This window comes from Phalangium opilio, unplaced genomic scaffold (genome assembly GCF_054372755.1).
Source record: "Phalangium opilio isolate 3A_F unplaced genomic scaffold, DU_Popi_V2 ptg000043l_1, whole genome shotgun sequence".
Lineage (NCBI taxonomy): Eukaryota > Metazoa > Arthropoda > Arachnida > Opiliones > Phalangiidae > Phalangium > Phalangium opilio.
Window position 1 is genome coordinate 2,707,420 of NW_028324167.1, and position 25,541 is coordinate 2,732,960.

The window sequence follows — 25,541 nt, forward strand, 5'->3', positions numbered from 1 at the left end:
TTAATTCCAGAAGAGAAGCAAACACTACAGAGGCGGGACCGCCGCCTCCTTGCGCAAGGAGCACCGCTCGAGGCAGTACGAATCACCTCCCGCGTGGAGTGAACTCAGGCTCCGTCTGCCTGTGCCTTTTGGAAATAACCCTAGAGGGCAGCCCAGCCACTGTAAGTTGGTTTCTCCTCAAATAATTAATGGAATGGTCTTTAACAAGCCTGAGTTAATCGATAGGAGTATCTTGAAGCAAATTCCTATAGTCCAAGGCTTCAAAAACGTATAGTTAATATATATACTAGTCCAAACTCCAAAGTGAACATATCACTTTGAAAATTTTCAGATTTCAGAAATTCTTTTAAAAAGTTTACACTTAATTAAGCACTTGGAAATAAAAATTAAATTGATGCAGTTTGGTCTTTATCTATTCATAATTAAACACTTTTGTATTGGGCGCCGTTTCGGACAAAATTCCAAAAAAATATGAAAACAATAATATGAGAGTGGAAAACAATAATTTGAGGGTAGAAAACAATAATTTGAGGGTAGAAAACAATAATTTGAGGGTGGAAAACAATAATTTGAGGGTGGAAAACAATAATTTGAACGTATAAAACAATAATTTGAGAGTGGAAAACAATAATTTGAGAGTGGAAAACAATAATTTGAGAGTGGAAAACAATAATTTGAACGTATAAAACAATAAAATAATTTGAGAGTGGAAAACAATAATTTGAGAGTGGAAAACAATAATTTGAGAGTGGAAAACAATAATTTGAGAGTGGAAAACAATAATTTGAGAGTGGAAAACAATAATTTGAACGAGGAAAACAATAATTTGAACGAGGAAAACAATAATTTGAACGAGGAAAACAATAACTTGAGAGTGGAAAACAATAATTTGAACGAGGAAAACAATAATTTGAACGAAGAAAACAATAATTTGAACGAGGAAAACAATAATTTGATCGAGGAAAACAATAATTTGAGAGTGGAAAACAATAATTTGAACGAGGAAAACAATAATTTGAGAGTGGAAAACAATAATTTGAACTGAGGAAAACAATACTTTGAACGAGGAAAACAATAATTTGAACGAGGAAAACAAAAATTTGAGAGTGGAAAACAATAATTTGAACGAGGAAAACAAAAATTTGAGAGTGGAAAACAATAATTTGAGAGTGGAAAAGAATAATTTGAACGAGGAAAACAATAGTTTGAGAGTGGAAAACAATAATTTGAACGAGGAAAACAATAGTTTGAGAGTGGAAAACAATAATTTGAACGAGGAAAACAATAATTTGAACGAGGAAAACAATAATTTGAACGAGGAAAACAATAATTTGAACGAGGAAAACAATAATTTGAACGAGGAAAACAATAATTTGAACGAGGAAAACAATAATTTGAACGAGGAAAACAATAATTTGAACGATGTAAACAATAATTTGACGATAAAAACCATTAATTTTTATTAATTATAAAAACCATGATTTGACGATGGTTATGAATAATTTGGATACCAGATCAATAACGTCTAATTGGCCTACCAGCATAAAAGCGCCGTGTGCAGTGACGGTCTTTCCATGTATACAATGATGTGACGGTCTTTCCATGTATACAATTACATGACGTTCAGTGTGCAGCAATGGACTTGCCATGTGCAGGGACGTGACGTGCCTTTCGCGGTGACGGGCTTTCCATGTATAATGACATGACGTTCAGTGTGCAGCAATGGACTTGCCATGTGCAGGGACATGACGTGCCATTCGCGGTGACGGGCTTTCCAATGTTTCCATGTATAATGACATGACGTTCAGTGTGCAGCAATGGACTTGCCATATACAGGGACGTGACGTGCCTTTCGCAGTGACGGCCTTTCCATGTATACAATGACATGACGTTCAGAGTGCAGCAATGGACTTGCCATGTGCCGAGACGTGGCGTGCCATTCGCGGTGACGGCCATTCCATCTATGGGGTTTATTGGGCAGCAATGGACTTGCCATGTGCAGGGACGTGAAGTGCCATTCGTGGTGACGGCCTTTCCATGTACAATGACATGACGTTCAGTGTACAGCAATGGACTTGCCATGTGCAGGGACGTGACGTGCCTTTCGCGGTGACGGGCTTTCCATGTATAATGACATGACGTTCAGTGTGCAGCAATGGACTTGCCATGTGCAGGGACGTGACGTGCCATTCGCGGTGACGGCCATTCAATGTATGGCGTTTATTGGGCAGAAATGGGCTTGCCATACGCAGGGACGTGACTAGCTTCTATGTACATTTACATGATGTTTAGTGTGCAGGGGCTTTTTACGCAGGTGAACAATAATTTAAGAGTGGAAAAGAATAATTTGAGAGAAGATAATAGTCATTTGAGAGAGGAATAGAATGATTTGAGAGAGGAAAAGAATGATTTGAGAGAGGAAAAGAATGATTTGAGAGAGGAAAAGAATGATTTGAGACAGGAAAGGAATGACTTAAGAGAGGAAAAGAATGATTTCAGGGAGGAAAGGAATGACTTAAGAGAGGAAAAGAAGGATTTGAGAGAGGAAAGAAAGATTTGACGAAGTATAACTAGAATTTGAGATAGCTGTTCAGTAGCATCTAATTGGCCCAATAACATAAACGTTCCGTGTGCAGTGACGGGCTTTCCATGTAAAATAACATGACGTTCAGTGTGCAGTAATAGACTTGCCATGTGCAGGGACGTGACGTGCCGTTTGCAGAGACGGACTATCCATGTACAATGACATGACGTTTAGTTTGCAGCAATGAATTTGCCATACGCAGGGACGTGACAGGCTTTCTATGTACATTGACATGACGTTCAGTGTGGAGAGACATTTTACGTGGGTGAACAATAATTTGAGAGAGGAAAAGAATGATTTTAGAGAGGAAAGGAATGATTTTAGAGAAGAAAGGAATGAATGTAGAGAAGAAAGGAATGATTTTAGAGAAGAAAGGAATGATTTGAGAGAGGAAAGGAATGATTTGAGAGAGGAAAGGAATGATTTGAGAGAGGAAAGGAATGATTTGAGAGAGGAAAGGAATGATTTGAGAGAGGAAAGGAATGATTTGAGAGAGGAAAGGAATGATTTGAGAGAGGAAAGGAATGACTTTAGAGAGGAAAAGAAAGATTTGTCGAAGTATAACAATAATTTGAGATAGCTTTTCAGCAGCATCTAATTGGCCCAATAACATAAACGTGGCGTGTGCAGTGACGGGCTTTCCATGTAAAATACCATGACGTTCAGTATGCAGTAATGGACTTGCCATGTGCAGGGACGTGACGTGCCGTTTGCAGTGACGTACTTCCATGTACAAATACATGATGCTCAGCGTGCTGCAGGGGCGTGCTTTCCATATGAAGGGACGTGGCGTGCCATTTCCAGTGAAGTGTTGTATGGCATAATAACTTCATAGTATATGTTGGATACGTTTGATAGTGGTTCTGAGAGACATTCGTGGAGTAAAACATCACAGATTCTCGTAAAGCGCCGTCTGATGATTCGCTGTCAAAGACTTATCACCAATTAAATAGGAAGACTGACTTCAAAACCGTGTGTAGGAATTCCCGCGTAGTACTCGAACTCTTAGTATCCCTGTAGCATGACAACAAGCAAATGTTTTTAACTTATGATGGCATTTGTTTACGAAGGAGTTTCATAAATATTTTCTTTTAATGGAACATTAAGAGATTTCCAAAATATTAAATACCATGCTTTTATCGGATTTGGTCGGACTTCATGTAATAGACCAGTTTCGAAAGTTATCATCTTGTTACTATTTGAAAATCCACTATATATTTTATACTCATTTTCATCCCTATTTGCAATCTGGCGCCTTATTCGATGCTAAAAGTTCAGCTTCCACATACGATAAGCAGCTCATATTGCGCCCCCAATTGGGAAAAAACATGTTTAAATATATTTTTAAATTAATAGGGCTGTGCGAATAGTGGTTTTTCTAATGGAATCGAATAGTGAATCTCCTATGCGAAATCCGAATCGAGTACCCGTTCAGACGAATATTACTCGTTTAAAAATATCTAGTTCGAGTACTCGTTTTTTTTTCAAAACGAGTATTCAAAAACTCTATTTCTCGGTTATTTCCAGACGAATATTCGTTTCAAAACTATTAATCGCTTTCTTAATGCACCTAGCAATCAAAACGACTACTTGAATATTTGATTACTCGGTTTTATCAGAAGGATGTTCGTTTCAAAACGATTAACCCTTTTCAAAATACATCTAGCAGCACTTGTTTTTTCAAAACGAGTACTCGAAAATTTTATTACTCGGTTTTATCAGAAGAATATTCTTTTCCAAACGATTAATCGTTTTTTAAATACATTTAGCAGTCGATAAATATTTTAGTTCCCGCATACAATGGAATTTTTCCTTTCTCTCTTGTTCGCCCGCTGAGACTAAGTATTTAGTGAGAGTAAAACAAAATTCCAATTTTCAATCGAATACTCGTTTTCTATTCGAATTGAACCCCTTGGAAACGATTATTCGGTTTAGGTAACTGTATTCGTATTTGAGGTTATTCGAATTTCTTTTCTCCAAATGGCAAATTCGATTCGAAATAAACGAATACTATACGAAAATCCGAGTATTCGCACAGCCCTATACCCGATGACTATTTCCGTTCAGACTGACTTCATGTAAGAAACAGACCTACGGCGTGGGAATACACGATGTTAACTCGGGGAAAAAAGAATCCGCGAGTGCCCGGCTTTAGAGAAAGTTTCTCACGATAAATGTGTTTGCCTCCAGGGGTGAACTTTTTTCTCGTCCTTTCGCTGCCTAGTGAATATTTAGTCTCAGATGTGATACTATATTAAAAACGTTCGTGCTTGTGTAATTAAAATTGTGATTTGTTACTTTGTCAAGATAGGTTTAGACCGGCTATATTTGTGGCTCTATATTGCTGTCATTCAGTCAAAGTTTAAAAGAATGGATCGCAATATGCGCAAATGTTTTACTCTTCTGCTCATAATTTTACTGTGTTCCCGCATTTCTTACACGAATGAAGTCGAGGAATATCTTCACGAATTGCACCACTGCTTCGAGGAAGCTGCAAGAAGTCGTTACAGTAATGATTTAAATCGATTAGAAATAAATCATAGGCGACTTCAAGGTCACTGTGGAATATTATCAGCAATAATTTCATGTCTAGAGAATAATGCTATCCAGGAGCCAAATCGCATCACGGAAGATTTTGAAACTGTCACAGCACTTGTTAATAGCATTTACGAAAACGTAGCTTTCCTAGCTAATGAACTAGAGGACGTGTTGTCATTGGAAACAGAAGGCAATGATCCTTACGTGTGCCCTGTTTTACACACCGGACGCGTAGGGAGGCCACGTTACCATGTCACTAGGGAAGAAGTTTTGAACGCTAGAAACGGGCTTGCATTTAACTGGGAAGGGTGCGCATCGTTTCTGGGATTAAATCCACGAACTTTATTTCGTCACCGTCAATATCTTGGAGTTAACGGCGCAGACGAAGTATTATCTAACGAACAATTGGATCACCTCATTTCAAACATTTTGTCCAACAACCCAAATATGGGTGAAACGTACGTCATCGGTGCACTCCGAAGCCACAGGGTTAGAGTGCCAAGATGGCGTATTAGAGAACGGCTAAACGATTTAGATCCTGTAGGAAGGGCTTTGAGAAGACGCAATTCAATAAGACGACGCAGATATAGTGTTCAAGGAGCGAATGCGTTGTGGTAAGAACCGTTACGAAAGCATAACAGGCTACAGCAAAATCATTTAACTGTACGGTGTACAGGAAATTCAATTCATTTTCACAGATTATTCTAAAATTATTTGACTTATAAATATCTGCGTAACGAAATAATGAAACATACGGGAAATAGTTTTCACAAAAGGGGCTAGTAGAAATCCCTCCGTCTTGCTCATCTTTAACTTAAGTGCAGTGTTGTATATATTTTAAGTAAGCAATCTCTAGTAAGGAGGATTTGGGGGATACGAAAACCTCGCCGCCTCCGCGGAGACGTTTTTATCACCACTCGCGTGTCATACTAATAGTACTCTAAAGGGAAGCCTTCACGGCGAAAGTTTGTCATGTAATTTAACATCAGATTTGGAGTGAGACGGATCATAGGCTACAGACATACTGACTAGTCATCTATAGATATAATTCAATCGTGTAAACTTAATGGTAGATGATTAGTTTATGCCATAAAAATTATTTTAAAAAACAAAAATAGATTAAGATTCATATCGTCTATCGATTAAAGGTTGTATCTTTTAGCCTTCAAAATTTAAGTGAACAATCCATTACAAAGCACTCGAATTTTTGCTCGTCCTACCTTTAAAGAGAGTATAAATCTGTCTTGCATGAGAGGGGCTTTTATTTTGGGGTGCACTTTCTACCTTCTACCCTTACGTTAAGTTCAATGAAAAGTTACCCAAGGATAAGTTGCTATCTAAAATCACAATTTCCTGTGTATTCGCGAGTCAAAATTATAAACTTTAAGAAAGCTTAGATGAGATTATAAAGAGCTACCTTAATCTGTCTACCTGTTGAAGTAGTGTTCAGTTTAACTTGATGTAAAAGGTCTACGGCTTATGAATACACAAAGGAAAGAAAGTAGTGCTACTTAAGTAAGAATGAGCAAGATTATTTAAAGTAACCTCGATAGTGACGCTCTGACAGCGAATGATAAGTAGCTTCTAAAATTTGCATATTTTCCTAAACGCGATGATACACTACGCTAGCAGGTCGCTTACATATGACATGTTATAAAGCGTAAAATTAAGAGTGACTAGGCGCGAAATGCATACAAAGTGTAGTAGTTTATTTTTATTTGGTGCAATTTTCCCGAAATTTTCAATTTGAGGGCAACTGTGGAGCGAAATATTTTTGCGTTAGGGGAAAAAACAGAAAGCCGTTATTTTATTTTAGGGTGTTTTTGGGAGCCTGGAACAAAATAACAGCCGAGCTCTTTTGGGTAAAAAGAGTCAAAATGCATATGACCTCTCAAAAGTAGGGCACCAAACAAAGAGATTTTCAGAATTCTGAAACTAGTATTGGAGCTTTGACCAAATTGTTATCGATTATTTACCTCAAGTTAATGAACGGAAACGTTTATAACAAGTAGAATACCGTAAACATGTTAAAAAGACCGTTTACGTCGATCAAGGAACAGTTATCTGCTGGTCCCAACTAATGGAATAGCTCAGAGAGAAGCCAGGAATCTTCAAATAATGGAAACAATTTGGTGAAAGCCACAATAGTAATAGCCTACTTCGAAGAGCTCCAGTTCATAGGGCGTTTTGACTCTTGTTTACCCTCATTACACGCCTGTTAATTTGTGCCAGACTTGTCAAAACACCCTGTATTTGTGTTCAATGCTAAAACAAATGTATTACAGGCACATGGACAGCAACCATAAACTGATTTCATGGAGGCTTGTTTTTCATGGGTGCATCGATGGATACAGTCGTCGAATCATATATCTGCGTTGCTTAACCAACAATAGAGCCCAAAGTGTTTTGCAGTTATTTATGGAAGGTGTTAGGGAACTCGGTTTGCCATTGCGCGTGCGAGGGGATAAGGGTACTGAAAACGTACATGTCGCTAGATACATGATAGAAAATAGGGGTTTAAATAGAGGCAGCTTTATCGCTGGATTATCTGTCCACAACCAGAGGATCGAGAGATTATGGAGAGAAGTGAATAGACTTGTTTCTGACTACTATAGAGCGTTATTTACATTTATGCAAGAACATGGCTTGTTGGATTGCCATAACGAACGTCACATTTATAGTTTGCATTATATGTACTTGCCTAGAATCAGCCAGTCCTGTAGTAGTTTGCTAGACTCTTGGAATTATCACTCTTTAAGCACCGAAAATGCTCATTCGCCTATTCAGCTATGGGCAATATCGAGAATGAATTCATTTGATATTGAAAGGCAAAATGAAGAATATTCTTTAAACCCGGATTCGTATGGTACTGAAGAAATTGAAAATACGCCAATAGAAACAAACAACAACGTAGTTGTTGAAGATTGCCAGATGCTCTTGACTTCGGAACAAACACGTTATCTGCAGAACACCATAGATCCTGTACTAGATGATGGAAACCACGGTATTGATACATGTCTAAGAATCTTGGCTTTATTGCAAGAATGGCTTGAAAACTGATTGAAAAAATTTAAATATTAATAGGAATAAGCTAATTCCTAAATGGTTTAAGTGCGGTTGTGAAGCGGTAGAGTGCATCATACTTATTAGCCGAGTGTAGTAAGGATAGTTTCTATGCACTTTCAAAACATAACATAGTTAATGGTGTTTTTCTTCTAATCCTGACGCATGTTTTTTTACACTTTGTATTGTCTCTTTTTTTCACGATAAGAGTTTTCTGAACTTTGTGTATTTTAACGAAACAAAGGTACTAAATTTTGGTGTGTGACGGACGTTAGTTATATTAAATACCAAGTTCATTGGCTCTGTGTGCCTTACTTCAATGAAAACAACCAGTATCGCAAAATGTTTTGTAAGTTTATCATTTTTACCCCCAATCTGTCAGCACGTGGAGGAAACTTCACTTCTTTACGTTCTGAAATTTTAAAGGTAAACGTTACCATGTTAATAGAGCGATTTGGTGACATCTCAGATTATCTGAGGTGACATCAAGTGCGCGAAAATGCAGGGCATAAACTAAGAGTCATAAGAAGACATAACTACCTTAGAACTTTCGTACTAAACTCATGCGGTGATACGGGTCATCAAAACATTGCGTTAAAATCATGGAAATTGACTAAAGGCTGAAACTTCTAATATGACTTGCTCAGCTTGTTTTAAGTTATCCTTCGTAATCAAAATTGTTCGATACTTCATTTATAATATCGATGCTACTGTGAAGGGAAATTTCTCGAGGAAGAACATCTGAGTGCAATGCTTAAGCTTTTATATATATCGGCTAAACCTGTCACTCAGTTTTCAATTTGGTATAGTTGTTGTGTGCGTTGGTTTTTCATTAAATTTCCATTGATATAAACGGTTTTTATTCCTAATATGGAAAACGGTACATTGTTAACGAGATTACAAAGAGTTTTGGCATGGCTTGGCTAATTGAGGGCACCAGTGAGCTTAATAACATGGTCCTTGGTTTCGTATCGCCCCAATTACTCAATTGACTATGGAATTTATTCCATAACAAGAGCCAAGATAATCTCCTGTTTTATATGCAAATTTTACATTCATAGTTCAGCTCGGGAAGATAGGAAACCTTTCAACGTTTTAGAAGTTATTGGTGACCTCATATAGCAAAGCAAAGCCGTGTAATATCAGAATGTTTAAGCAAAAATGTTTTAACGATTGTGCACGCTTCAATGAATTAATTGCAGCTATTATAAAACAATCGTCTTCGTATTTATCATTGAAAGTAATAATATTGCGTTATATACGTCTTAAAATGTTAAATAAGTCCTTGTTTGGAAATGTTTTAATAGAAATTTAGTTTAGTAACGGCCGAAACCTTGTGTGTTCATTAATCCGAAATTCATATTATACTTGAAATCTTCGTAAGTTTCATGTACAGCTGGGAGTCTGAGTTTTAAGGCGCAGGTACTTGATTCCGGGAGCTTCTTTGAATGCAGAAACTCAATCGAAGGTGATGCGTCAAAACCCAAAGGTGGAACGTCGTCCATGCCCGTGAAAAAAATTAGCACATCTTTAAGCTGTAATGGACCTTGGTTTTCTTCCATTTCATATATGTATTCCCGAAAGAAGGTCATTGCATCAACTTCTTTTTGGAACTTGTTGCTTCCCCTTTCAGAATATTTAATTGCTCCACACAGCTGCAATAGTTTAGAAGCGGTCAAAGGTTCACTTGAGTAACAGAAAAGTTTTTCAAAAACGTCTGGATAACTTTTTATTTTCTCGTGCAAATTTAACGTTTTCAGCCCTTCTATGAGTCTTTTTCGGGCGTCAGAACATCTTGTTAATACGCAAGAACGAACAATATCTTGGATTATTTCATTTTTGTTTTCAATTTTCAGTATTGGTTTGGTACTCCCAGCAAATATCTCAATTCCGAAAGTTCATCTCCAACGTTTTGTAACGCCTCTAAAGTGTGACAATTTTGGAAGCGAAAAAGCTTATCATGTACATCATAATCTTGAACGTCAGAAATGTCCACAGGAATGAGAGTTGTATCTTGAAATAAAGAGCGATAAGTAACTTTTGAAAAATATCTTGGCCCTGGTCCACCTTGTACAAGGGAAAGTGAGAAAGCGAGTCCAGCGTAATAGTATTCTTCTGCTTCTTCGGCGTCTTTATTCTTGTTCAAATATTTATTGTTCTCAGGGCCGCAAAAAATGCGACTAGAAACAATTTCTTTAATGAGAAGGCGCAAAAATTCTCTTTTTGGCCCACCCGCGTCAATAGCACCCTCGGCAGTTTCCAAATCATCAGCAAAACATACCGAGATTTTATGCTCTGAATTGAATCCGCGTTTCTTAAAGGTTCTTATCGCACATTCCAAAACCCGTTTCCGGTTTATGTTAAATATAGAAACCTTTTCGTTGTTGATTTTTTCAGCTAGCTCTCTTAGTATTTCATAAGCAGTCATCATTTCCACTTCAAGATTTTCATGATTGTTGGGACTCGTGATATCGGTAATGTCGTTGTTATAAGAGTCGGTTAAGTCGTTGTTGTAAGCGTCGGTTGAGTCGTTAGGAGCTTCCACTAACATAGTTGGATCAGAAGGATCGCCATCACTTAAAATCTGAAGAAAGTTAACATAAAGATCGGAATCATAAAATGTGCTTTCGGAATTGTTGATAGTTAACGACGAGGTTGTGGAGTCTTCGCGTGCTGGAAATTGACCCTGTATCGATGAATTGTTGATGGTTGACGACGAGGTTGTGGAGTCTTCGCGTGCTGGAAATCGGCCCAGTGTCGATGAATTGTTGATGGTTGACGACGAGGTTATAGAGTCTTGACGTGCTGGAAATTGACCTTGCGTCAATGGATTGTTGATGGTAGACGACGAGGCTGTTGCATCTTGACGTGCTGAATATTGACCCCGTGTCAATGTATTGTTAATGGTAGACGACGAGGCTACTGGAAATTGACTTTGTGGCAAATTATTAACTTCTGAAGTGCTTGATTCCACATCAGGTAAAGATAACTCTTGGATATGTTCCACTTTTTCTGATTGTTTCGATGTCCACTGTAAGTCTTCAACGGACATAACGTCAACAGAATCATCAGAAGTAGCCTCCAAAATATTCTTCGAGGGTCGCACGTATAAGATTCTTTGCTTCCAAAGAGTACAATTGGTTTCTCCGGATATAACCATGTTTTTCCCAAGTTTTTTTTTCATCAGGCGGGTTTTACATGCAACCAAAAGTTCAAGCCTAAAACGGAAAAATTATTTAGTATAATTGAAAATTATATTTGAATAATGTTTCACTATGAAGAGAGGTGTTATAGAGATATGTCAGTTGTAACTTAGACAAAACTTCATGCGTCTACCTATGGCAGTAGACGGCCATGTTTGGTAACGTATTAAGTGCTTCCTCTGGCGAGCCGCCCCGTTTTAAAGGGGTTGTAAAAAATGTCTTCTATTAAATCCTGCATGAATCCTATTTCCTTTCTCTGTTCGAAATAGCATAGGCGAAGTTTACTAGGACTTCGAAATAGCTAGAAGCTAATCTCAACTTTCGCTTTAAACCGTCAGTTCAATTGGCAACCATCTTTTGAGGACTCCATATTTTTTTAAACCGCAGCGAGGGTGAGAAATTTTCAAAAACGCCTCTTCGGCTTTTTTCCGCAATAAAGGGGAATGGGTTTGACTAGAACTAGATTTAGAATCAGGTGATTTTTATCGCTTCTTCTACTAATTACAAACATCGAAAGATCTAAAAATCAAAATTAATTCAGATTTTATCTATAACTTAAATGTAGTAGCTCCAACCACTAGCGTTGCCCTGTCTTTCAGCTAACAAAATTTCCGCGTCACGTGGTATGTTGAGCAATGTGATATTCTCAGGGCGCGAAATAAATTCTGCCATGTATATTTTCGTTAGCTGGAAGGCAGGGAGTTTAGCCATTATTCGTAGGTGCTACTTTTAACCAATCGATGAATTATGATATTTTTAGATTTTTAAAATCGTTAACTGACAACCGCATCTTTATCTAAATCAAGTCCAAAGGAGAGTCGATGAATGATATCTTTTTCGATTTTAAAAATTCATCAGCTTAAACAAACGCTAAAATCCCTGATCTAAATCAAAAGTTTCACAGTTGCTAAGCCTTGAGTTCATGAAGGTTAACGCGATCTTAACGCTAGTATTCAAAATAATAAGTCAAATTTACAGTCAAACTATTGGCCTCGAAAATTACAGATTCTATTTTATTTAGGCGACATTATTCTAAAGCCGTCAACAAAAAGAGACACCACAGAAAGAAAAAATTTATATTGCTGCCTGCATTATCAAAGTTCCCACTGTAGGTGGGACAAAAAGCTCTGTAACATACTTCTCACGACGCGTTAATTGAGGTTTTTAATACTTTTTTTTCTGCAAACTGCCTTTTACCCTACACATCACTTGAGAAACTGGCTCTTTATCTATTACAAGGTACTGTATGAATTTCTGGTCTTATTTATAACACTAATTTTCAAGGAAGAAACCCTAATTCCGCAAATGCCTTTACATTGTTACTTACTCTGTGTCAGCATCTATTTTTCCATGAAACTCTTCTCTAATCTCTTGCAAAATTTCTTCTTCGGTCCAAGACTTTGAAAACTTCATGCCATCTAAAACTAACCCGGCCTCATGAAGCCTAGCTTTCGCTTCGCCCTTCGGCACATTCGATGACAAAGGTCCTTCTAATAGAACTACTTCCTTCTGAAAGGAGGTTACTCCCGGTGGCCCCTTCTTTTTGTTCCTAAAATTATATTCCATATTTTACAGTTATTAATTTAAAACGAAAGAACTTCTTCACCGATCTATAGCGCTGCGAGCTGCGACAACGACGTAAGAGCAAAACAGAGAAAATTAACAATAGGAGAAAGTTCAATGTAGCCAAGTACAAACTCCATAGATTACCAGATGGGGCAATATGGCGATATTTACATTATCAAACCGTTGCCTACGTTAACGTAGGCAACGATCAAACAAGCTGGAACAGGGCCTTCACGTGCATAACCCCGCCCTCCAAATTGTAATTGCCTTCTCCATAGCTGTGCTAATTAATTAGTTAGCTAATCGAACTTCTAATTAATTAGCAAACATTTACTAATTGAAAATGGTAATTGAATTTTAATTACATTGGTGCTAATTGAGAAGTAATTCTAATTAATAAGTATGCACCGGAAAGGTAATTATCTAATTAAAATTTAATTTCATTTAGGATTAACTAATTAGCCAATTGGATTTTCAATTAATCTTTTACGCCAATTTGTAGTAAAAACTAAAAATCGAGGAATTTACTTTTGATTCATCTATTTGAATATGAAAAAGGCCTTATTATATTGATGAGGAAATCTTAGTGCTACTCTTAATTTTTCAGCTCCTCAAAACATGAGAGAATACTAGTACTAGTAGAAAATTTCGTAAATTTTAAATCGTAACTGCCCCATTTCGAAATTTCGACTGTTTTTCCTTCTTGAATTAATACATAGTTTACAGGCGTGGAGGATTCATACCATTTGCACAAGGAGACCTGGGAAATGTAAAATAGCAGACGATTTTACACTCTAAGTCGCTTGGTCTCCTGATGTTAATGGTAGGAATCCTCTACGCCTGTAAACTATGTATAGCATTGCCCATGGATTTACTACTCAGGAGTGCATTATAGGAACTGTGGGAAGAAAATGAAGAAATGAGACAAATTTTAACATGACGGAAGGCTCGAGGCTTGTCTCATTTTTCGAGAATAATTCACGGCTTCCGTACCCGTTTTTCAATGGCATTAAAACATTAAACTTTGCATTACCAAAGTACTAAATCCATGGGCACTTTTAAACTTTTATGTTTACTTATGGTTTTTTTACCTTAATTAGACAAATAATTAATTTGAAATTAGTAATTCTAATAAATTAGTTTGATAAATAAATGCCTAATTTCTAATTGAATAAAATTAGTTCATAAATATTTACCTAATTGCTAATTATAATTCAATTAGTTTCCAGCTAATTAGCACAGCTCTGCAGTCCATACTTTAACATTATAAATTGAAACTTACTTAAGAATGGACTTCCTTGTCGTTTTGGCACTCATAGCGAAGTTGAACTTTGGCACTTGATTTGATTGAGAACTGGACGACTGGCTGGGATGATTAGATAAGCCCCGATTATATGGTTGAAATGTTCTCCTAAGTTCCGCTCCAACAGAACCCTCGGTTATGGGATTAACTCTAGTTTCGTAATTGTTTCTTTGCACAGTGGTAACGTTTTCATTCAGTGTTTGTAAAAGCCTTCGCTCCCGATAGCGATAATATTTTCTAAAGTCTCCCAAACCATACAGTTACTGCGAGATTCTGAATCCATAGGAAAATATTCAATATCCTATTGAAACCGTTATGTTAACTGTTTTGCTTGAAACGCGACAAGTTGTCGCCGACAACCTAGGCTAAAACACAATCTCGAATTCTCGATGGCACGCGTGAGAAGCTACTAGCTTGAACCAGCTTTTCTATCATTCTGCTGGGAAAAAAAGTATGCCCCTGGTGGTAGCTAAGAACATCGTGGGAAATATTTCCTAAGGGAGAGAAAACATAGCTATTGGAACTTAAAATTGAAAAATAGACCTGACCTTTATCCTTTCTGAAAAGACGATCATTTTTAAACAAATAGCCTACTTGCAAAACCTTGTATTATTAATAAACCTATTTAATTTTACCCTATCGCTGAAAATAACTTCAAAATAATGACATTTGCGAAGATTAAAGTAAAACTGACTTGCCTTATGCGTTTTTCGGTAGGATTGCACTATATCTATTCACATAAAATAATGGTCTTACCTGACTAATTAGCCCATGGGGAGTTCAAATAAAATAGTTAAAAAAATATTGGCCCGCCGCAAGTACTTTTAATTTTTTTTCGAAAATTTCAAAATTGCATGTTTTTACCGTAACTCCTGTATACCGTATTCCGCACTCAGTCTTGTAAAAAACGTACAAGTTTTTGAAAGCCGCCCAGTTTTCGGTAATGGATCTAAACTTAATTAATAGCCGATAATTTGGAAAAGGCGCATTATTTTGGCTGAAGGAACTAAATTTTAAAACTCATATTTAGGAAAAGGGGCATAATTTTTGGTGAAGGCACTAAATTCAAAAACCGATATCTTGGAAAAGGTGGCAACTAGTTAACCTAACCTGGTGATTTCAAATTTTCAAACGAAGTTTTGGCCCAGTTCCGGCGGACGAATATTTTTTTAACTATTTTATTTGAACTCCAAATGGTCTAATTAGTCAGGTAAGACCGTTATTTCATGTGAATAGATATAATGCAATTGTACCCGTTTTTCATCGTCTTCGTGTCATAACGAAAAATTAAACAGCCTAACTACAGTACTAGACTCGGATTCACTTGGACTCGATAAAATGTCTAAAGTTGATTGGAATTCGCGCTCAGTGTTAAGTTTCGTAATCCGAAGTAGGTGCGGGTGAATTTGATTTTAACTTTTTAAGATGTGTTGAATTGGCTATGACCTCTGTAGACCAATATAAAGAAGTGTCGAAGGGGATCGCAACACTTACACATACTAGAAAAGTAGACGGAGTGGGGAAAGGTAAAGCCCCGCCCATTGACATGCGCGGTAAACACTGGATGTTTCACTTCCAACAGCAACACGTAGATGGCGGGAAAATCCACTCTTTGGCGCGAAATTTAAAATGCTTCGTTTTAGAACATTGATGTTGCTAAAGATCTCAATAAAAAGGCGAATATTCGTGTTGTTATAAAGATTTTAAAATATTTTCCCACCATGTTTTAAGCACAACATACACAACACAAAATAAAGGTTCATGAGTTTTGCATTATTAAATTTATCATTATGGGACTAGATTGTTTTTAGGATTTAAATGTATTATTTCTTAAATAACTATGAATTGTAAATGCCCATTCCCGAGTTGCAAAAACACAGAAATGGATATATCAGGAGTTCATAATAACCCCCCTTCGGCGTTATTATTACAACCTCTAGACTAATCTGTTTATTGAACACCTCAACGTTCGATGTGAGTACCATTGGGGTGGAGGGACTCTTCAAGACGACTGTCCATGTCTTGCTATACATTTACAAGCACTAAACTCATAGACGTAGAAAGTACGAGTAAATGTCTTCAGTGATTTTCTCATCGAGAAGAAGGGTTCGGTAACTCGGTTTCCAAGAATGCCCACCAAAATTTCATCTTCCATCGCAATTGATGATTATGATGTTGTAACCAGTGATAATTTTGTTAGGTTCAGTATACTGTACGTTACACCGGTATAATGAACTATCCCTATATAGCCTCGTCAGAGAACAGTACCTTTCTAAAAGTAATGGATCGGCTTCAATTAGTTCACGTAAAGGTCTTGCCGTCTTGGGTAATCATCATAAACATCATGTTCAATTTGTCCTGCTTGGAATAGGCAGGCATTTTGATAAGACACGAGACTAACTACGGTAATTCGATCCTAGCTGCTACGTGACGACAAGCAATTTTAACAAAGGCCTTTTTTCTCGGTGCCACAGACAACTTGGACCTTCTGCTTCAGAGTTTTTCCCCAAGGAAACTTTTGTTTCCCTTATTTAGTCCAAATCTAAGGTTAGGGGTGTTTTAATATTGGCCAACCATTATTTATGTGATTTTTTACCGAAGGGTCGGTCATTCATGAAATCCCGTACGCTACCCGTGAAATTCAACTTAAGAAATCCGAAATCAATGCTGATATCGAAATCAAATAAAAAATCCGAAATCAGCAACGAAATCACAAAATCGGCGAAGAAATCATAAAATCAGTAAACAAATCACAAAATCAAGAAAGATATCACGAAATCACGAAATCAACAAAGAAATCACGAAATCAGAAGCGAAATCACAAAATCAGTAAAGAAATCGTGAAATCCATTACAAAATTCGTGAAATCCAAAATCCAAAGAAATCTCAAAATCCAAGGAAATCACGCGAAAAACCTCAAAATCCAACGAAATCAAGACAATTATTGCTAAATCCGTCAAAATCACTGTAGAAACATAAAAATCCGACGGAATCACGGGAAAAATCTCAAAATTCGATGAAATCCATTGGATCCGAAGAAATCAAATTGGATTTCGAAATACCGTACAATTTTTCCAACACGTCCGACCGATGTGTTTTACAGTATTTGTGCCTTTTTAATAGGCGTAATGTTACAGTTGTATCACTACAGACCTTGTATTTCTAATGGAACAGGCAATACCGCAGAGTTGAGCCTAAAAACAAGGATGGTAAATGTTTGACCTATCGGGTCACGACATTGCAGCGGTGTCACGTGTCGAACGTTAAAGCGACCTTCACCACAATAAACCACATGATTGTGGTATTTCCGGTCCCTTTCGATATACTGGGTTTGTAGTGTTGCAGCCGAGTACTAGAATTACAGTAGTTAGTCTCGTTTCATAGCAAAATGCCAACCTATTCCAACCAGGACAAATTGGACTAAATGTTTATTTTTGGTGACGGTCGCGGTAACCTTCAACTAAAGGCAGTGCTTTATGCCGAACGCTTTCCACACCAACGATATCCGGTGCGAAACACCTCTACCGACATTGGCGAACACCAATTCGTGATTTCGTTAGTGCAAGATCGTGGACGTAGAAGAGACTGTACTGTCTGCAATGAGGATAGAGATTTTGACATCGTAGCACGTTTTGAAGACAATTCATGCTAATAGTAGAGTGGTGGAACAAGAAGTTGCACTAAACCATTCTTCTGTTCTTGCCAGTTTACAAGGGCATCACAAAAGAAATAATCATCAAGCCTTAACGGACGAGGATTACCTAAGACGGCTAGACCTTTCTTACGGAACATTTGTAGCAAGGTTACTAAACCAAATCACATACGCGATAAATAGTACCCTCATCATTAGTCTATTTGCGTTAAACTATTTGGCAAGACGCGCTTGTGGATTTTTGTTACACCCCAAGACGAGGTTAGAGAGTTGATTTGCTGAGGATTTAGTGCCAAACAGTTATAGAATTCACCCCGTGCACGGTGCGATGCCCATCAGTAGTTTGTTGAGCGGGAGAGCAAACAAAAAGGGTGAGCCTGGGAAGAATGACGTTACGTAACTAATGTATTAAGATGATACAGAGTGGCATCCTTCTTCTATTATCCCCTTCTGCTAGTACTCTCTCTCTCTTTATCAATGAAATTCCCCCACAGTGAAGTCTAAGAAAATTTTGTAAATCTTAACTGCCCCATTTCGAAATTTCGACTAGTTTTCCTTCTTGAATTAATAGCAGTGCTCGTGGATTTACTACTCAGGAGTTAATTTTAGGAACTGTGTCAAGAAAATGAAGAAATGAGACAAATTTTAACATGACGGAAGGCTCGAAGCTGGTCTCATTTTCGAGAATAATTCACGGCTTCCGTACTTATTTTTCGAGGGTATTAAAGGAAAGCGCGGCTCCGTTAGTGCCCCTTAAAGATGGTTTTTCTGCTACATAGTGGCTAAGCTTGCTAAAGGCAGCTAGTTAAGCCAAAGGCTGGCAGTGGCGTCGCTAGGCCTTTTTTGGCCTATAGCCCCCCCAAATGTTAAACTTAGCCCCCCCCAAAATAATCCGTAAACCCTACCAAAAAATTGCTGTTGGCAACCTAAAATTCTGTAGCAATATATAAAAACTTTTCAATATCAAACAGTAAAATTTTTAAAAAAAAAAAACAGATAGAGCAAGTAAAATGTTTCATGTTCTTTCAAAGGGAGTCCCAATAGTGTTGACTAAAAGCTAACCAAAACTAAAAATAAACCTAAGACGAGTGAAAATCCTTCATAATCGGTTCCGTAGTCTTTATCAATGAAAGGTTGTATATTTTTAAAATATGAATAATTTCACGTTGACACAAATTTACGGATAGTTATAAAGGTCTACACATTTTCCAATGAAACCATTATGCAATTTTTTATATTAAGTTCTTATAATAACTTTCAAACTGTTTGATATTGAAAATTTTTTATATATTGCTACAGAATGTTAGGTTGCCAACAGCAATCTTTTGGTAGGCCAAAAAAGGCCTAGCGAAGCCACTGGCATTCGGCACCTATACGGTAGGATTGCCGACGTGTGTCGAATTCCCTAAGACTCTTTATACTTTATCAGTTTTAGAACAGGGACTTAGCAATTCGGGTTTAGCTTCACTCGCCAGCGCCATTATGGTGTGTTTTTTTTTCTACAGAATCAGAGCTATTTAAGCCCCTCCTCCTGGTACAATTCTATGTGCATGACGTAGTTCTGCAGAGTCCCTACTTATGTAAGTAAACAAACTATTGTTTTCCTCGATCGTTGAAATTATTGTTTACCTCGTTCAAATTATTGTTTTCCACGTTCAAATTATTGTTTTCCACTCTCAAATTGTTGTTTTCCTCGATCAAATTATTGTTTTCCTCGATCAAATTATTGTTTTCCTCGTTCAAATTATTGTTTTCGTCGTTCAAATTATTGTTTTCGTCGTTCAAATTATTGTTTTCCTCGTTCAAATTATTGTTTTCCACGTTCAAATTATTGTTTTCCACGTTCAAATTATTGTTTTCCACTCTCAAATTATTGTTTTCCTCGATCAAATTATTGTTTTCCTCGTTCAAATTATTGTTTTCCTCGTTCAAATTATTGTTTTCCTCGATCAAATTATTGTTTTCCTCGTTCAAATTATTGTTTTCCTCGTTCAAATTATTGTTTTCCTCGTTCAAATTATTGTTTTCCTCGTTCAAATTATTGTTTTCCTCGTTCAAATTATTGTTTTCCTCGTTCAAATTATTGTTTTCCTCGATCAAATTATTGTTTTCCTCGTTCAAATTATTGTTTTCCTCGATCAAATTATTGTTTTCCTCGTTCAAATTATTGTTTTCCTCGTTCAAATTATTGTTTTCCTCGATCAAATTATTGTTTTCCACGTTCAAATTATTGTTTTCCACTCTCAAATTATTGTTTTCCTCGATCAAATTATTGTTTTCCTCGTTCAAATTATTGTTTTCCTCGTTCAAATTATTGTTTTCCTCGATCAAATTATTGTTTTCCTCGTTCAAATTATTGTTTTCCTCGTTCAAATTATTGTTTTCCTCGTTCAAATTATTGTTTTCCTCGTTCAAATTATTGTTTTCCTCGTTCAAATTATTGTTTTCCTCGTTCAAATTATTGTTTTCCTCGATCAAATTATTGTTTTCCTCGTTCAAATTATTGTTTTCCTCGATCAAATTATTGTTTTCCTCGTTCAAATTATTGTTTTCCTCGTTCAAATTATTGTTTTCCTCGTTCAAATTATTGTTTTCCTCGTTCAAATTATTGTTTTCCTCGTTCAAATTATTATTTTCCACTCTCAAATTATTGTTTTCCACTCTCAAATTATTGTTTTCCACTCTCAAATTATTGTTTTCCATTCTCAAATTATTGTTTTCCACTCTCAAATTATTGTTTTCCATTCTCAAATTATTGTTTTCCACTCTCAAATTATTGTTTTCCATTCTCAAATTATTGTTTTCCACTCTCAAATTATTGTTGTCATATGTGTTTGGAATTTTGTCCGTAACGGCGCCCCATATATAACATATGTTAATGAATGATGTCATGTTATAGTTTAGCAACTTTGGCTTCAATAACAGTAATTAAATTAAATACCTAAACAATTCATAGCAATTGGTTACGTTGGAAAAATCTGCGCTGATGTAAACATGGAAATTATTTGACTAATTAAATTACATAACGACACTGTCCTCCTGGATTAATCAGCACCACTGTTACTTATATTTATGATTTAACAAAATCCACTGTTGGTAACAAACTGCGCTAAGGTAAACACCACGACTCTTTTAACTGCCGTAAGGAAAACATTTTAAACTTTTTGTCATCTTACCAGTAGTATTTTGAAGTTTTCGATCTTTTCACAGGGTGAAAAGAACTATCTTTATTTCAACACGTTAATAATTTGAATAGGTATGCCATTTATTGGAAGCGCACACGGTAAATACAGCATAAAAAGCCTTGTGTTAACCCGGTTAGGCTATGTTTCTAGCATAAAATTGAGCAGACTATACACAGGATTCCAAAACAAATGAGAGCTGGAAATCAGCCCTTATAATAATCTTTAAAGAGTAACTAAAATAGGGTAATGGCAGCCCTCTGCCTTCGACTGTAAGCTCTATGGGGAAATAACATGGGGTGCTATTAGTCTTTACAACTTAAGCCTTGGCCGTAAAGAACGTCGAAAAACTTACTTCAAAAGATATAAAAACCTCTATTAACTGTAATAATTTATCTGAATTACTTTTCTAGACGAAAATTCGACCTGATAACGACGTATTTCTTATTAAGGGTGCTACAGTTAATTAGAAAATACATAGAGGAAGCATGTCGAGGAGTATCTCCATAGAAGCAGTCGGGGTCTATCTTATGGCCCCCGTGACACCAATGCAGGCTAGCCTTTGGATCTTGCGCAGGTCAGCCTGCACCGTTTTGAGCCGGACCCTCGTCCACCAGACAAGTGCCCCGTAGGATAGTATGGGTCTAATGATCCCAGTATAGAGCCAGTGTACGGCCTTGGCGTTAAGGCCCGAAGTCTGGCCGACAGAGCTCCTGGTCCTCCATAAAAGCATTTTGGCCTTCTTGACGCACCGATCAAGATGCGGCTTACATGTAAGTCTGCAGTCAAAAGTCACCCCCAGGTAATTCACCTCGGAGGACTTTGACAGGACCTGGCCAAAGAAAGTTATATTATTGAACAGGTCCTTAGTATTCTTCCTCTTAAAAGGAACAAGGACAGTTTTGTCTGGATTAACAGTGAGGTTGACCACCTGGCACTATTGCTCCACTTTAGAGAGAGCAAAGCTCATAAGCGCGGTGACAGTAGCCGGGAACTTCCCGGTGAAAACTATCGCCACATCGTCCGCATTCCCGAAGCAGTGGCAGCCCCCAACACCCCGAGCCTCCCCAAGAGCTCGTCCACCACAAAACACCACAATAGGGGGGAAAGAACTCGAACCTGATACCAAATCTCTTAACAGCGTCAGTAATAACCGAGCTGGAGACCTTATCAAAGGCCCCCTCAATATGGAAGAAGATGGCCAGTGAAAGTTCCTGAAACTCGAATGCCCTATCCAGGCAATTCGTTAGTCCGTGAAGGGCCGTCTCAGTGGATTTGCCTTTTTGTTAGGCAAATTGTGAAGAAGAGAGAGGAGTCACCGAGAGTACCTCGTCTCTGATGTACCTGTCCACCAGCTTCTCCAATATTTTGAGGAAGAAGTAGGTAAGGCATATGGGCCTAAATGCCTTCGCCTCGAGATAGGGAACCTTCCCGGGCTTGGGAATAAAGATTACCCTAGAGCGCTTCCAGTCACGAGGTATGTGACCGAGGGCAATGCAAAGTCTATAGATCTTGCATAACGGAGAGACGATGTGATCAAAGCACTCCTGCAAAAGCAGAGGGAAGACCCCATCGGGACCCGGGGACTTGTAGGGCTCAAAACAGTTGACAGCCCTTCGAAGTTTAGGGATTGTAACAACCTGCCTGGCTATAAGCCAGTCCTCCCTCTTCGCCCTTTGCAGAAAAGGGTAGAGATAGTCAGGTCTCGTTGGATTGATTAAAGTAGAGTCAGGAAAGTGGACCCCAGCATATGCTTGAGAGTCTCGCCCCTGACTTAGTGAACACACCCTCTTGCAACTTGGTAGTATCAAGTCGATGCGTATTATCATGCGCGAGAATCTTCATGACCTTTGCAGTAGAGACTTGCTCACAGAAGGTCCTCCAAGAGTCCCTCTTGGCAGCCCTAATGGCCCTGTTGTAGGTATTAAGAGACTGCCTATAACTAGCCCAGTCTCCCGTACGCTTGGCTTTATTAAAAAGCCTTCGAGTACACTTCCGAAACCGACTAAGATCCGCATTCCATCAAGGAACAAGCTTCGAGCGGTTTGCGGTCTTAAGTTGACAGTTACGGTGATAGGATTCAATAATAGAGCACTGTAGGACATTAGCCGCCCTCTCAAGATCCTTAGCTGAAGTTAGCTTAGGGGTAAGACCATCCGCGTAGCGTAGGAGTAAGTCCTCCCTATAACAGGCCCAATTAGTCCGTTTTGGATTGCATATCTCCGTCCCTATCGGGACAGAAGTAGTTTCAACAGTGAAGCAAATATGCCTAGGATCCGACAGAGACGGCTCATTTGATACATGCCAATTAGACACAGAAGACGCGAGGTTTTCCGTGGCTAACGTAAGGTCAATGACCTCCCTTCTGTTAGAGGTAACAAAAGTAGGCTCATTGTTATGATTAAGAATAGAGTTTAGAACCAACTAGATATTCCAGTAGATGATCACCCCTCCTGTTGCAGTAAGAACTGCCCCACGTGACATTATGAGCATTGGCGTCGCAGCCAATGAAAAGTTTATCCCCTCCCTTCTCACATTGATTCACGGATTGATCACCTCTAATATCGGAAGAGAGTCCGCATCGTGGGCAAAGTAAGCAGAGGCAGCCGTGAACGTCATCTCGACCCGCCCAGAGCCCAGTACCAACTTCACGTCCGCCGTATCCTGAGACGTGCATAGCGGTAGAGAGATACAGCAAAGGTCCTTCCAAACCAAAATACAAGCCCTAGGCCTAACAGCGATGTGGTCATAAAAGAGCCACCCCGCTGTGTCGAGACCAAGGATTTTGCCATGGCAAATCCACGGTTCTTGTATGAGGGCCACATCAAGACCCTCTATAGCAAACCTCCTACAGAGTACTGCGGAAGCAGCCTTACTATGATGCAAATTAATTTGAATTGCACGTAGCGTCCCCATGTTCCCTAAGAGAGGGGTTCAGAAGGCACCTGGCAACACCTCATCAGTTCCGAGAGGGCTAGTAGCACCTCCCCCCTGACAGGCAAGCTCCCAGTCCAAAGATCCTCCCCCCGTCAGGATCACTAGAACGCTCATCGTCAGGACCCCGAAGGGTCGCATCCGATTCTACCTGTAGGGTGGACTCATCCATGGAAGATAAATCTTCTGAATGAGCCCCTCCCTCTCCCTCTGTGCCTAAAGCGACACCGGCAAGCTCTACAGCCAGAGCTCCCAGCTCACTGGTCCCATCCTCTGCCGCAGACTCAGCTGCAGCAGTTGAAGCGGTTGCCGTGGGCTGTAAGAGCTTGAAAGTTCCCTTATCCACTCCAGTAAACCCCACAAACCGGCGTTCTTAATGGCATCCAAAGAGGAACCATCTATGGACAGTACCCAGTACCGTACGGCACGATCCACGTACGTCCGGATACAATTCAAGCGTTCAGTGGCAAAGCCACTGTTAAGGATTTTCAGGCGCCGGAACAGCACCGCCGATTCCTTTGTTAACTGGTCCCTGGTTCGGAACATCACCTTAAACGGCATAGGAGTTCGCTAGCTCTCATCACTGAGAGCACCGCATCCCGCACCACCGAGCAGGATATGTTTTCCTTCAACCACTGCCCAGGAAACGCATCTTCACAGGATTACGTTAGGGCCCCAGCCATCAGGCTGAAATTCCCAAGGCGCGGTAGACGGCTCACCGAAGGTATCCCATCCAGCGCCCCTAGAATCGAATTCTGGATAGTGCCCACATCTTCCTCCGTGATGACCGTAGTCGGATATCCATTTTTGACAATGGCCATCTTCTCTGAGCTGGCGGCGTCTCTATATGACTTAGTCCTTTTGGCCCCGCCTGCAAATTGCCGGGCGAAGGAGTCGAGTTCTCCACTCTCGGTCTCTTCGTCAGGTTGTCACGTGTCGCCGCACCCCAGGCAGGGGTGGAGACCGCTTCAGAACCCGGTTTAGCCTTTTCCCGAGGAATGTGTCGTTTAAGACAACCTCGCACGGTACGTTTAGAAGCCTTACCAGTCACACGCACCGATAAATCGGCACACATATCGCTGGATACAGGCCCTAGCGTAGTGGTATCAGTGAGGGTTCTGGCCTGAGCAGACCCCTGCACCGTAGGTTTGGTAGTTTTAGAGTTGTTTTGGTTCGAAGTATCCATAAGAATCCCACGAGTAAGGGGGCAAGTAAAAGGTCACCACCCGGTAGTCCCCCACCCGGGTGAAAGGCTAGATACAACGGGGTGTCGCCTGGTGCCCCGAGGGGATCGTTAGCGATACCGTAGGTTTACTTCTCCAGTACCATGCAGCCCTCGGCACGATGCCTCAACACCTTGGCTTGATAAGGACGCGTATCCGCTTAGCCCACGCAACGTGGTGGTTACCATCTATCACCACCGAGGAGGTGTGATACTTCGCATTGATGAGAACCCAAGCTAGCGTGTGTAGTCGGCCCCTTCCCTCAGAAAGTTATACCGTTCGATTGCGAAGAT

General features: G+C 39.0%; 2 protein-coding genes across 2 annotated transcripts; one reads left to right on the forward strand and one right to left on the reverse strand.

Annotated features, from left to right (window-relative positions):
• The first annotated feature begins 4,658 nt into the window (after positions 1-4,658).
• On the forward strand, positions 4,659-8,182 carry LOC149677356 (uncharacterized). Its single transcript, XM_089837354.1, has 2 exons — positions 4,659-5,736; positions 7,408-8,182. The coding sequence occupies exons 1-2, from the start codon at positions 4,955-4,957 to the stop codon at positions 8,180-8,182; spliced, it is 1,557 nt and encodes a 518-aa protein (XP_089693480.1). The 5' UTR covers positions 4,659-4,954.
• Positions 8,183-8,980: 798 nt separating this feature from the next.
• On the reverse strand, positions 8,981-17,878 carry LOC149677357 (uncharacterized). The gene is made up of 6 exons (XM_089837355.1): positions 17,787-17,878; positions 14,237-14,494; positions 12,716-12,937; positions 10,056-11,403; positions 9,554-9,840; positions 8,981-9,050 (listed from the first exon to the last, which is right to left on the reverse strand). The coding sequence occupies exons 1-6, from the start codon at positions 17,876-17,878 to the stop codon at positions 8,981-8,983; spliced, it is 2,277 nt and encodes a 758-aa protein (XP_089693481.1).
• Positions 17,879-25,541: the final 7,663 nt, after the last annotated feature.